Below are 13,887 nucleotides of genomic sequence, written 5' to 3'. Positions count from 1 at the left end.
TACAATTGCAGCAAATTGTATTTTAGATATGTATATAAAAATAAATATAATTCAAATTAATAATATATTAAATGTCAGCTGCTTTACGCAACAGCATTCGTCTTGCCTGAAAACATCTTATTAAATTACGTGACAATTTCAAACTACTTTGCCCACTGTGCGTCGATCAGTTCAGCTTAATACTGAGTTTGCTTGCATGCAAGTATGATTGTAGCCCTTCTTCTTCTATAAGCGACTTGCGGATGCATGTGTGTGTATGTTTGTATTCATATACGTATTCCGAAGTACGTCTGCCTTGCTTGGGTATTGTGTATCCTTGGAAATTAATGAGTTTTCGTAGAATCGACGAGCCGCTGCCGCCGCCGCTGCCGGCGTGTGTGTGTTTGGAAGTTCTTGCTGGCTGGATGGTTAGCAGACGCTTGTTGTTTCCAGAACGCCTGGATTATTTTGTTACCCAGTATTTTTTTTTTGTACCTTTCGTACCTTCGTTGCTTGTGTGTGTATATTGGCTGCTTCTCATTCCGCGTTTGCGGCTTCCTTCTCTCCTCCTACTTCTCCTGCTTAACATTTTGATTTAAGAAGATATTTCTTTTTTTGTTTTGCTTTTGTTTTGTGCATTGCTGCTTGTGTTTTTGGTTTTTTTTTGTGGATATTTTAGCGTGTTTTTTGTGCTTGCTTTTCTAACAAGCTGTGAATTATTTAATGGTAGGACTGTGATATTTTCCCAATGGTAACATCATCTTTGCTCTCTGTGTGTGCATGTATATTTGCATATGCATATGTGTGTATATAAGAAGAAGAGTAATCAGCGCTGGGAAAAATCCCTATTAATTCGTGCTTCTTCTTTTGCCAGTTTGCGTAACAAATTAAAGCAAGAGACAGAAAGATAGAGGAGAGAGTGTGATAGGGGGAGTTTGTAGAATTAAGCATAGAGAAATAAATGTCGGTCAGCAACTTAATTTGAATTCTCGAATGCTTTTATTAATTGTTTTAAAGTGCGAGCTATAACTAGTACACACACATAAATACACACACATGCATACAACTGAACGAAGGCCACAGAGAGAGAGAGACAGAGAGAGAGAGAGAGAGACAGAGAGAGAGAGACAGAGAGAGAGAGAGAGCGAGATAGATTACTCCACATCAACGCTTCCACACAAATTGTCCTCGTTTATCTCTTCCTCTTCCCCGCCACCATCTTTCCCTTTTCAATTTCATTATATTAATGTTATTCATCTCTTCTAATAATATGCGTTTATTGCTGCCTTAAAAAATGATCGAAAAAAAGATTTAGTTTCCTGTTTTTAATTTTTTTTTAATAGTTACACATTTAATTGGCTCGTTCCCAAATTTCAGATAAACTCGAGCCGCATACACCTACCTTCAATATGGGCTATTTGGTGTCTCCCTACTCATATGCTAATGGTGCACCGGGTGGGCTGCCCGTAACAATGGTAAGAACTCTCTACAAATTGTATTATTACATCAATAAATTGATAAAACAAAAGAAAATTTATACAGAAATCAAATACAGTCTAAATTAAATAGAATAATAAAAAAAAAATGGTCATGCATAAGTCAAAAATTTTCTAAATAGTACTAAATAGTCATAAATAAATAAAAGAAAAGCCATATATGCGTTAAAAAAATCTAAATGGTTATCAATAATAAATAAATAAAGAAAAGAAAAGTTATATAGAATAAATTAAAATTAAAAATTTTAAAACGATCTAACCAGTCATAAATAAATCAAAAAATTAAAAAAATGTATACTTAAATCAAAAATAGTCTAAATACAATTAAATATATTAACAGAAAGTCATATATAAATTAAATAATTAATATTAAATATTCAATAAAATGTTTCCTTTTTTTGGAAATGTTACATTGTATATTTATATTTTAAGTTTAGGGCTGCGACCATATAAAATGTCAAGGGATGATTTTATTATATAGTTTACATTATACTTACTTATTATCAACAACAAAAAAAAGGGTAATTACATTTAAAGTCCTCTTTGAATGATAGGTTATTAGGGGAGGGTTTTCTCAACGTTTTATATTTGTCTCCCTTTTTATATATTTTTTTTACGGCATTTGCCCATCCTGTCCTGAAATTAAAACTACTCACATGTGTGTCAATATCATATCACCATCATCATCAGCATCAACAGCATTTGTTGATTGCCCCCGCATACTGATTAAAAAATAACAATTCTCTGCAATTTTTTAGAGTTTGAATAGAAGAAAAAATAAATCTATTGGTATTTTAATATTACTGTTAAATATAGGCATAGATTTTAAAAATAAACTGTTTTAATAGTTGGAATTGATTATATATTTGTATTAAAAACATTATGCATAATTTAAAAATAGAAAAACTTAAGTTTCGAACTTGATTATTTTTGGTATTCGTTTTATTTAATAAATGCAATGTCGAAAAAATAATAACACCACTTGAAAGGTGTCTTTTCTTGAATTTAACGATCTTGTTAAAAAAAAGTGAGAAACAAAAAAAAGTCAACAACTTGCAACTTAGTTAAATTTAATTAAAATTAATATTATATAAATTAAATTCAGTGAAAAGTCTGAAATTTAACGGTTAAAATAATATAATTTATAATTATAAATATTATAAATAATTAAATGATTTCTAGAAAGTGCTTTTTTTCTTTTGCGCTACTTTTTGTCAAAAAGAGAAACATATATGTAAATATATTGGAAAGAACTTTAATTTATACGAGTATACCCTAAAAATTGAATTAAATGTTAACACTTAATTTCAAAAATAATGATTTGTTTTGCTCATGCATTTTTAGCTAGTGGTGCTATTATTTTGACCACAACCGTTGGCGATGAAGCCCTTTCCGTTTGAGTTTGGGTTTTGGATTAGGAACGGATATATATTCGATTATAGCCAAACCACTGATGCCAATTGCGAATTTGTTGTTGGTGTCAATTTAATTTTTGGGCGTTCAACCAACGACAAACAAAAAATACATTTAATGTATTTGCGAAGGCAACGACTAGAAATAAACGACAACAACAAAAAGTACGCACGCCGACAAATAAATCCAAATGGTCAGCTTGTTGCTTCTTCTTCTTCTTCTTCTTCATCATCTTCTGAGCGCCTGAGCGCTTTTTTTGTTGTTCCTGTTGTCAAACATTAGTTTTGTGTGGAGCTTTGCACCATTTCAGACAGTGATAACAAAGAAAGGTTAAGTACAAAACACCGGCAGCAAACATCCTCTAAACCAAAAAAAGAAAAAAACGTGCAGGAAAAGCAGCAGGCCTTTCCAGCCCGCAACAGGTTCACTCTATTGACTGGAAGGGGGCTTTTCTTGGTAAGAAATTGCCCTTGTAGAAAATGTCCCTTTCCATTTATATTATTAATATTAATATTAATTATAGTTATAATTCATTTTATTATCAGAAAACGCAATTTGTTTATTTTATATAAAACACTGCATTAATTTTAAACATAGGTTAAGAAAAGAAATGAAAATTAAATTTATATTTAAAGTTGCACTTAAAATTATATAAAATGATAATTAATTATAATATTTAAATTATTAAATTTATAAATGTACAACGTTTATAAATGAATAGGAAATCCAATTGTTATTAGTGCATAATTTAATTATTTTATTAAATGTAAATTAAAACAACAGTCAACAAATTTTAAAAAGATTTACAAAACAATTGTAATTTAAATTTACACTTTAAATGAAAGAAGATTAAAAATTATTAATTAAATTTAAATTCACAATGTATTAATGTGAATATTTATTTATATTTAATAATTTAATTGAGTTATTTTATTAAATGTGGTTTATCAATGGAATTTCAAATTCAAGTTTAAGTTGCTGTTCAAATGATTTAAAATTAAAAATAAATTATAATGCATAATTCCTAAAAGTGAATAGTTGTAAACATTTTGTTATTTATTTTGTATTTAATGTGGACTATCAGTTTTTTATTCAATTTTAAATATAAATTACCGTTTTTATCAATGGAATTTCAAATTCAAGTTTAAGTTGCTGTTCAAATGATTTAAAATTAAAAATAAATTATAATGCATAATTCCTAAAAGTGAATAGTTGTAAACATTTTGTTATTTATTTTGTATTTAATGTGGACTATCAGTTTTTTATTCAATTTTAAATATAAATTACCGTTTTTTATGTCAGCTTTAAGACTAAGAATTATGCATTTAAAAATCGATTTTACTCGTTAGTTCGCTTTGAATCAGTTAATAAAAAATGTAGCTTTGAGACATCTATTTGGAAAAAATACAGCAACAAAATGAAGTATTTTAATTTATATCTCTTTAATCGATGCACGGCGAACAACGAACAGTGTTGCACAGTGCAGCACACAACACCCCCAAAAAAAGAGAGGAATGAGCTTTGCTTTGCTTTGCTTCACCCTCTCCTCCGCCTCGGTTGCTATCGGTTCGCTTTACGTCGTTGGTGGTGGTGCCTGTTGTTGTTGTTGGTACTTTAGCATTTTTCTTCGTTACACACACACATGTATACACGCATACATACAGACGTCGTTGACTCTCTTTTGCGTTCCCTTTCTCACTCACGCTCTCGTGTTCGTGTGTATAAACATAATCAACGGATTCACATGCACACTAACTACTACTACTCCTACTACTACACATTCAGACACAGAGAACTAGCGTCGTTGTGTGCGTGCCTTGTTCCGCACAAAAAAACCCCAAGAAATCCAAAAATATAAAAAAGCGTACGCCGACTAATACAACTACAAATACTAAGCAGCGGCAGCATAGCAGAAGCAGAACAACAGCAGCAGAGCAGCAGCGAAAGAAAAAACAGCAGCAGAACCACAGCACGGCAGCGGCAGCAGCATCAGAAACTGAAGAAGAAGCAGCAGAAAAGCAGAGCAGCAGCAGAAACAGAGAAGAAGGAGCAACTGTGCAGCAGCCAGCAACAAGCAACAACCACCCGAAAGTGATTGCCGAGTGCTGAGTGCTGCTGTTGATATGCCTTTTTTAATGCGAGAGAAAGAGATAGAAACAAAGAACAACCCCAAAAAAAAGAAAAAAAAAACATCTTGCGCTGCAGTTTTACAGTTTTAAACAATGGCGTCCAATTCCAATTCTTACAGCATCTCCTTCTCCCCATTCAAGTCATTTTTAAAACCATTTACAAAAAGGGGTTAAAGCACAATAATTAATGCTGAATATGATTTAAGAAAATAAAGAAACTATGCATTTTCTAATGAAATATAATTGCCAACAGTTAAGATAATAAGTACAATAGTAGTGTAATAATAGAAATATTAAATTTTGCTGTATTTTTAAGAACGTTTCCAATTCTTGTTGATGTAAAAACAAAAGGGCTAAAGCTAAATAATTGTATTATGAATATGATAAAAATAAATAAATACAGATATATAAATAAATACAAAAATAAATATAAACATATATTATTTCTGTAATAAATATTACATTTTTATATACATTTATTTATTGTTTATTATTTAATACTTATCATTTATTCTGATGAAAAATATTAGATAATAGATAAGTTAATTAAAGTAGCAAACTCAAATTAATTTTATAGTAAATAATAAATATTAAACAAATAAGTAAATTTATGCAGTTTCTAATAAAACAAGTAAGAGTACTGTAGTCGAGCTCACCCGACTACGATTTACCCTGAACCCAGTTGTTAAATATTTCTAGTTATATTGGGAAATTTCCCTTTAAAAGTTTTGCATCAAAATGTGAGCAGGTCTGCAAGTGCGCTCTGCCGACAAACACGTGAATGTGCATACATACATACAAATATACGTACACGCAATCGTATCGGGGTAACGACGGTACAGACGGCGGGCGGACAGACGGAGATAGCTATATCGACTCGGCTGTTGACCCTGATCAAGAATATATATACTTTATGAAGTCGGAGATGTTTCCTTCCGCCTTTTACATAAATTTGCACAAAATCATACCTTTTTTTTTACCCATTTTTAATGGGTTCAGGGTATACAGGGTATCTTAGATAATAGTTAAGATAATATCTATATATCATTTACAATAAATAAATAAATCTATGCCTTTTCTGATTAAAAATAATAGTTAAAAGATAAGACAATAAACATAGCAAAGTAAGAGTAATAAATAATATAACAAAATATATGTAAAAATGAAAATCTTTAAAAATTGAGTATATTGCCCAAAGTTTAATAACAATAGTTAAGGACGATTTAAAGCACTCCCCATACATCCCATGCAAAAGTGTCTTATCAAGAGAAAGGAATGAAAGATGAAATGAAAAAAGCTTTCTGCTTCGCTCTGCAAATGTAAATACACTGTTAAATGTTTAAGATCAATAGCAATCTGCTTCGTCTTCTGCCTCGTCTCGTGGTCTTCATTCGTTTTTTGCATAGTTTCACTTCCAACATTCCATTTCATTAATTTCGTAAAGCTATTATGAGAGCATCGAGTAACTGTAAATAATAAATATGTATGTATTAATAAGCTTTAAAATTATGTATATATAAATATGTACACTTAAAGCAAAAGCTGATTTATGTGTATTTTTAATTAAATGCAAACAGAGTTGATTTAAATTATAACTATTTATTTATTATATCTGCTAATAACAGCATGTAAAATGTGTTTTTCTATTTAAAGGTCCAATTAACAGCGTGTTAACAAACAGCTGTGTATTTAAATGGGCACTGCACCAATATTAATATTAAATATATATAGATGCAGATAAATATCAGCGCACAATAAACGCTTAAAAATTGGAATTGTAGCTGCGTTAGTTTTAACCTTAAATTAAAACGAAAAAAAAAAAACAAAAACAGCACAATCACAAATGACGCAAAAAAATATTTAAAAAAAACCCAAGCAGACATTGAGACTACGCAGCTGGGGGAGGGGGCTGGCAATGTTGTATAGCGGGTGGAGGGAAAGCTACGGCGGCAGCGTTGGCGGCACTTTTTATATTCGTTTAGCGGCGGCAAACATTAAAGACATATTTTCGGTTTCGCTTGCTTTGTAGCCGCTGCTTGCTGCTGCCGTCGCTTGTTATTATTCTTGTTTTTGTTATTGTTGTTTTTGTAGTTTTATTCATCAAGCCACATGTACAACAACAACAAAAACATTGGTGATAATACGCAACAAACTTACAAATATTCATTAAACACACACACACACATTGCACTATCTAACTGCATATTTGTGTATATGCATATATGTATGTTTGTATTGTTGTCAGTTTGAATTTTTTTTGTTAACTACATTGAACATACAAAGTTGACAATAACAACTTGAAAACTGAAATGATCTATGAGTAGAGAGAGAGCTGTTCTTTTTTTATGTGGTAAAAGTGTAACGGGGATACTTAAAGCAATACAAAATATAGAGAGTGTGAGAGAGGAGGAGAGTACTAATTAAGAGCGCGCTTTAAATATTTTTAGCCATATTTAAGTTGCATCAACAAATGCAATATAACTATTTTCGCTTGCATTTAAAAGAGTAGAAAAAGGCAGCGAGCTCAATTCGAGAGAGAACCTTTTCCATTTTTATCTATGCAGAGATCAAACTAATCGATCTAGAAGGCAGCAAATGTAAAGTAGACATGTGAAGGAAGAGAGAGTGAGAGACGAATAGAGCTCTAGTCAACGGGAAAGAGAGCTTTAACTTTTTTATTATTTATTTTTATTTATTCACTAAACTCACAGCTTAAATAAATGTTGTTTTATGCTTAATGGCGATATTATAAATTGAAAACTTTCAAAAGAACGCTCGAAACAATTTATCATAGATGATTATACAATAATTAATTAAATTAAAATAAACAATTAAATTAAGTAGATATATATATATATATATATAGAGTTTTGACCTTTTTTATTCATGCCGAGCTCAAATTAAGTGATCTAATAAGCTGTACGAATGAACGGAGTAGAGAATAGTGCGGAGCAGGTAACTCTAATAGAGAAAGAGCTTTTATCAATTTTATTCATGCAGATCTCCAAACTAATTGATCTAGAAAGCTGTAAAAATGTAAAGCAGAAACTCAAAGGAATGGAGAGCATTTGCATTTTCAATCCAATCAATGAACGCAAAATTGAATGGATAGATTTTCGATCACATTCATTGCCCAAGCTCACAACTATTTATCATAGATGATTATATAAAATAGTACATTAATGTGGACTTTAAATTGATAATGTGTACTTTGTTAACAATGCCTGCTTAATGATAAGGTCCAGGGAAAGAGAGGAAGGCATAGAGAAGCTGCTTGCATAAGTAAGGAAGAGGGGTGGGGAAGTACACAGCATACTCCGTTCTGTTTACCAATTGTCCGCTCTCCTTTCAGCCTCTCTCTCTTTCCCTCTCCCACTCCTTTTCACCCGTTGTTTATCTGTGCGCATTTCTGCATTGCCTGCGTCGGCTGCAGTTGCTGCCAGGTTAAGCGAAGTCACCGCTAGAGGTCAACAAAAGTCCAATGAACTCTGACTCGGACTCGAACTCGAACTATTTAAAGTTTGTAATGTTGAAATGTTCTCATTACAGTTTTCATAATTTATACACACTCTCAATGAAGCTTGAAAAGCTTTAATCGATTAATGTTAATGCTAAATATGTTACTCATTATGTTTGACTCGGTTATCTAGCACAGTATCGAAATCGCTTATATTAATATAACATAATTAATTAAGTTATCGAAATGTTCTCTGTTCATGTCTAGTACATATTATTCACCACAATTATTGAATTTTATCACTGTTATTAAACATAACATAATTAGTTTATGTTATCGAAATGTTATATTGATTTTTTTTTACATATTTACACAAATTATTTATTTAACTTTAAATGTGTTTTTTGATTTCTTATTTGCAGGCAAATAAAATTGGGCTGCCTCCTTTCTTTTGCCACAATGGAGATCCGCTAACAACACCACCGCCCGCCCACTGTGGAATACCTCCCTATCAGCTGGATCCCAAAGCAATTGGTGAGCAAAAAAATAATACTTTTGTAATTATTTAAACTTGCTGTTGTGATTCTTGCATGCCTTATTATAATTATTATTCAAGAGATCGAAAATAAGTCATATGTAAATAAATATATATAAATAAATAAATTTAAAAAATAAACCATTAATAATGTAAATACAATAACAGAAAGATACATTTAATTTAAAAAAAGTAACGAAAATAAATCACATAAAGAAAGATAAATATGAAAATACTAATAATATAAATATAATAATAATCTTAGACAGGGCTTAGTTTATCATTCTTATATATAAATCTATAAATAAATACCATCTTCCTGTTCTTAAAATTTTTTTACACATTATTTAAATACATTTGTGATCTGTTAAATACAATTCTGAAGCATGATTTGAAGGCTAATTATAATCGGAATGCTTTTCCTTTTCCCTGTCTTTATAACCTCTTTTGCTCTCTCTCTCTCTCTATCCCCCCACCCCACCTCCCACTCCACCGATTAATTGCAATGCAAATTTTATTCCATCTCGAATTCGTCAGGCTCAGCGTAAAATGACATGAATATGATAATTATTTGGCAATTGGGTGGAAAATTGCAATCATTGTTTTAAGTACTTGAAAATCGAATGCACACATATATATAATATGTATTTGGGCAATCTTATGTAAATGTGGATAAGAGGCTTGAAAATGCCAAGGAATACCTTTAAATGTATTTAATTTTACATATATTTAATGTTTGTAAAAGGTTTTAATAAATAAATAAAAATAAAAAACAGAAAATAAATTAAATATTATATAAATAAAATATTATATAAATTAAATACAAAGGGCAGAAATGAAATTAAATATATTTGTTACACAAGTAAATAATACATAATCTACGGGTATTAGATGTAAAATGCTGCAATAATTATTGCTAGGACTGAGGAAACCCAGCGCAAATAAAATAAAAAATGCTTTAAAAATAAGGGAGAACGTATTATATTACTAAAACGTAGACATTTTTCTCAATAATAGATATTTAAATTAAGCTTTGATTTGAATATTCTTTTAGTTTTATATTAAACGAATCTTAAAACTAGTTGTGCTATTTTTAAGGATTATTTACTATTATTAAGAAATATATTTCTAAACAAGTAGAACTGCAAATACTTATATTTTAATACAGCTCAATAATCGAAATTATATATATATATATATATATATATATATAATAACGGATAAATTGATGCTTTGATTGATTGATTATTGATGACTCCTTTCTTCTTCTTCAAGTTGGTGATCACACCAATGATCGATATCGATATTATATGTTAATTACATAGTTGTATGTTAAGTTAAAGATGTTATATTACAGTCGTAGTACTACACTTGTGGCCTGCTACGACAAATAAATATATATGTATTAATAAATTATGCATGCGTAATTTAAATAATAATTGCACACACGCTAAGCCCACTTAAAAAAGCACTCGCAACAAGCAATTAATATGTTGAGGATCTCAGTTTTTTATATATAGGGTAAGAAGAACTACCCAACAAACCTAACAAACAACAATAAAAAGTAACCCAACCGCAAAGTTATTGACTTTCTCACCCTTCACCTCTGCAGCTCTCTCTCTCTCTCTCTGTCGCTCTCTCTAGATACGAAATTCAAACAAATTATGAAATAATAATTGCACAAGATGAGATTTTTCTTACTATGCTCGATTACGGCGAATAAATTCATACGGCATTCATTCTGCAAAATTTCCCTCGCTTCAAAAATGTGTCCTGGGGTTTTTTTCTGTTTTTTTTTTTTTTTTTTTTTTTTGGTGGTTGGCCGCTTAAGGGCTCTGTTAATGGTCCGTCTGCATGTCTGTCCGTCTGGTCGGATCTAATGAGTACCAACGGCGTAAATAAAAGGCATGCACTTAAGAGCCTGCCTGGCGGATTACACGGCATTATGATCCTTAACAATGCCAAACTGCCATACTAATAATTGAATAACACAATAAAATCTCAGCCAGCTTCTCTCTACTGGTTTGTTTGCTTGTTGGTCGAGGGGGGAGTTGAATAATGCCAAATAATAATTCATATGTTTGTGGGGGGATTTTATATATGTAATTATGCGAGTGGCGTGTAATTTATTATGATTATTTTGCTGATTATGCGTTGACAAAATGTCTTGTTTTTTTTTAGAGATATGAAACTATTTGTTGAGTGATAAGTGTGGAATTTTTAATACATAAATAAATATAAATATATAAAGCAAATATAAAAGTATAAATAAAAATAAATAAATAAAAAAAATATTAATGTGAAAATAGAAATAGATAAATATAAATAATTAATATAAAATATTAATTGTAGCAAGAGCTATAAAAATCTTGATCAGCATCTGAGCCGAGTTGAAGTAAATATAAATATATAAATAAAAAATATCTATGTCCAAATAAATTTATTTATTTATTTATTATGAATTATTTAATATAATTTAATACAAACATGTAAGCATAAATAAATATAAATACTCGTTTACCATTCACCGTTCTATATATATATATATATATATATATATATATATATATATGTATAATATTTATTATTACAACTCCACTCAGAAAGAAGACATATTTAAATGGTGTATTTTGACAAAATCTGTTAGCGCTACATTATGATTAAACGCCTAATTGCTGGACTATTAGTAGTGCTGAAAAGGGGGCGTTTTTTCTTTCAGTTTTCACCCCGCAGCCTATTCAAACTGGAACTGTGAACGCCCCTTCGATTTTCCCTTTTGTCTTTTGTCTGTTGAACGCCACTCCAGAAAAGGACCTCGTGGTGTGTGTTGTGTGTGTGTAATCAACCCTCGTGACCCTGAGTACTGAGCTCTCTCTCTCTCTGGTTCCTCAGGATCGCAATCGCAATCGCAATCGGCACATGCCTCTTTTTAGCTAAGAGATGAAATAGTAATGATATGCGCAGCTCAGCTTAAATATTACCCAAGCATTGCCTGGGTTTGGGCTTGGGATTGGGTTTGGGTTTGGTATTTCGAACGGACTCTGCCCATTTTAAAGTAATAAGCCTTAATACGACATTTTTCAGTGAGGGGTTGACAATTTAAAGCTGCCAAATTGTTATCTGAATTGTGGAGCTGACTAAATAATACTCTATATTTAAATATTATATCAGACTTAGTAATTGAAAATTTAATAATAATATAAAAGCGTTTATATAAACAATTTAATTTTTAGTTATTAAATTTCCAACTTTAAAAGAATTTATTCAATATTACTTAGTTATTTATTTTAACTCCATATATTTATAAAAAATGAATGATTTAGAAATATATTGAAAAATAATTTTTATAGAATAGCAGATTTAATAAATATAGAAAAATTATTTCTTGTAGCAGAACAAACTATGAATATAGAAAAACAGCAGATTCCATATCACAACACAGTTGAGGGTTGTCTGACAGTAAGGGTATTCCCTATTCCCTTACATATATAGTATATCAGTATCACTAATACGGCTCGGCTCATTCAACTTGAAATCTAAAATACAACAGAGAAAAAAATATAAGAAAAAACGCCTAATGAATAAAAAAACATGTTGCAACACACCCCAATAATATGATGACGACATCCTTTTGTCGTCACTAGAATTGTAAACCCGTACCCCTACCCCTACCCCTACCCACTCACCCCTCAATCCTGCTGAGGCGGCACACGCACTTCGCCCGCGGCTGATTGCTGGGAATAGTCGCCCTATCCAGAACAGAATATAACCCTAGAGCGTTTTGTACACCCCTTTCCTATCTCAACCCATCCTTTCGTCCTTTCTCATGTGACAACCGCTTATTTTTTCTTTTTTTTTTTTACAACCAACTTTGGTTTACTACAATAAAACTTGAAAATGACAACAAATGATGACAAAAGGGGGAGCGAAAGATGTGACAACAATTTTTCAATTAAAATGAAAATGACACTAGAAGATATAGATATATATATATATATATATATAGATAGAATGAAGAACGTACAAATCGCTAAATAATCCGATATTTACACGACTATTTTAAGCTCTATATGCAGACAAACAGACATCCAGCAGAAAGAGGACAGCTTTTCCTCCCCTTTTGTTGGTGTTATCGGTCTTATCTGCATATTATTATATATATATATATATATATATATATAATATATATACATCTCTCTCTCGCTCTCTGATTTTTCCTTTAGATAAACAAATGTTCACAAAAATGTTATTTTGAGTATATTCAGTTTTTAATGTATAAATAAGATTTGCAATTTGATATATTACTTAAGTTAAATTATATATAGTTGTTGAATGATTAACTAAAAACTAAAACTAATTTTCAACTTTTAAATTCAGCTGTCAGCATATTGCCTAACTTATTTTAATTACACTTTAAATTAACTTTATTTAATATTTATTTTTCTTTTTTTTTTAGGTCTTACACGTCCAGCTTTATATCCATTTGCTGCCAGTCAATATCCTTATCCGATGCTAAGTCCCGACATGTCTCAAGTAGCATCCTGGTGAGTTTATAATGCAAACAGATGAATAATTAATAATATATATATATATATATATATATATATATATATAATATATTCCTCAAATTAAATATGTATTAAATATTAACAGACTTTATGTATATCTGCAGTTTAGTATTTATTCAATTAAAAATGTTAAACCTATTTATATAAGTACAGATTAATATTTACTAAATTACATAAATTAATAGGCAAAATACAGATTAACATTTATTAAATTTAAAATGTTTTAAATATTAACAGACTTACTTATTTTTACAGATTAATATTTATTAAATTATATAATTCTTAAATATTAATAGACTTATTTAAATAT

The 13,887-nt window shown here is 30.2% G+C and overlaps 1 protein-coding gene across 1 annotated transcript in view; it reads left to right on the top strand.

The window, feature by feature from the left end:
- LOC6570275 (protein pangolin, isoforms A/H/I/S) overlaps positions 1–13,887 on the top strand; it is a 37,486-nt gene that overhangs the window by 5,360 nt on the left and 18,239 nt on the right. Inside the window, exons 4-6 of the mRNA XM_043215852.1 lie at positions 1,357–1,454; positions 8,897–9,008; positions 13,466–13,553. Coding sequence (XP_043071787.1) covers positions 1,357–1,454; positions 8,897–9,008; positions 13,466–13,553 — 298 coding nt within the window. The remainder of the gene's footprint in view (positions 1–1,356; positions 1,455–8,896; positions 9,009–13,465; positions 13,554–13,887) is intronic.

The sequence above is a fragment of the Drosophila grimshawi genome, unplaced genomic scaffold (genome assembly GCF_018153295.1).
Source record: "Drosophila grimshawi isolate 15287-2541.00 unplaced genomic scaffold, ASM1815329v1 contig_80, whole genome shotgun sequence".
Lineage (NCBI taxonomy): Eukaryota > Metazoa > Arthropoda > Insecta > Diptera > Drosophilidae > Drosophila > Drosophila grimshawi.
The sequence above is the reverse complement of the archived record's forward strand: the minus strand, read 5'-3'. Positions and strand labels throughout refer to the sequence as shown.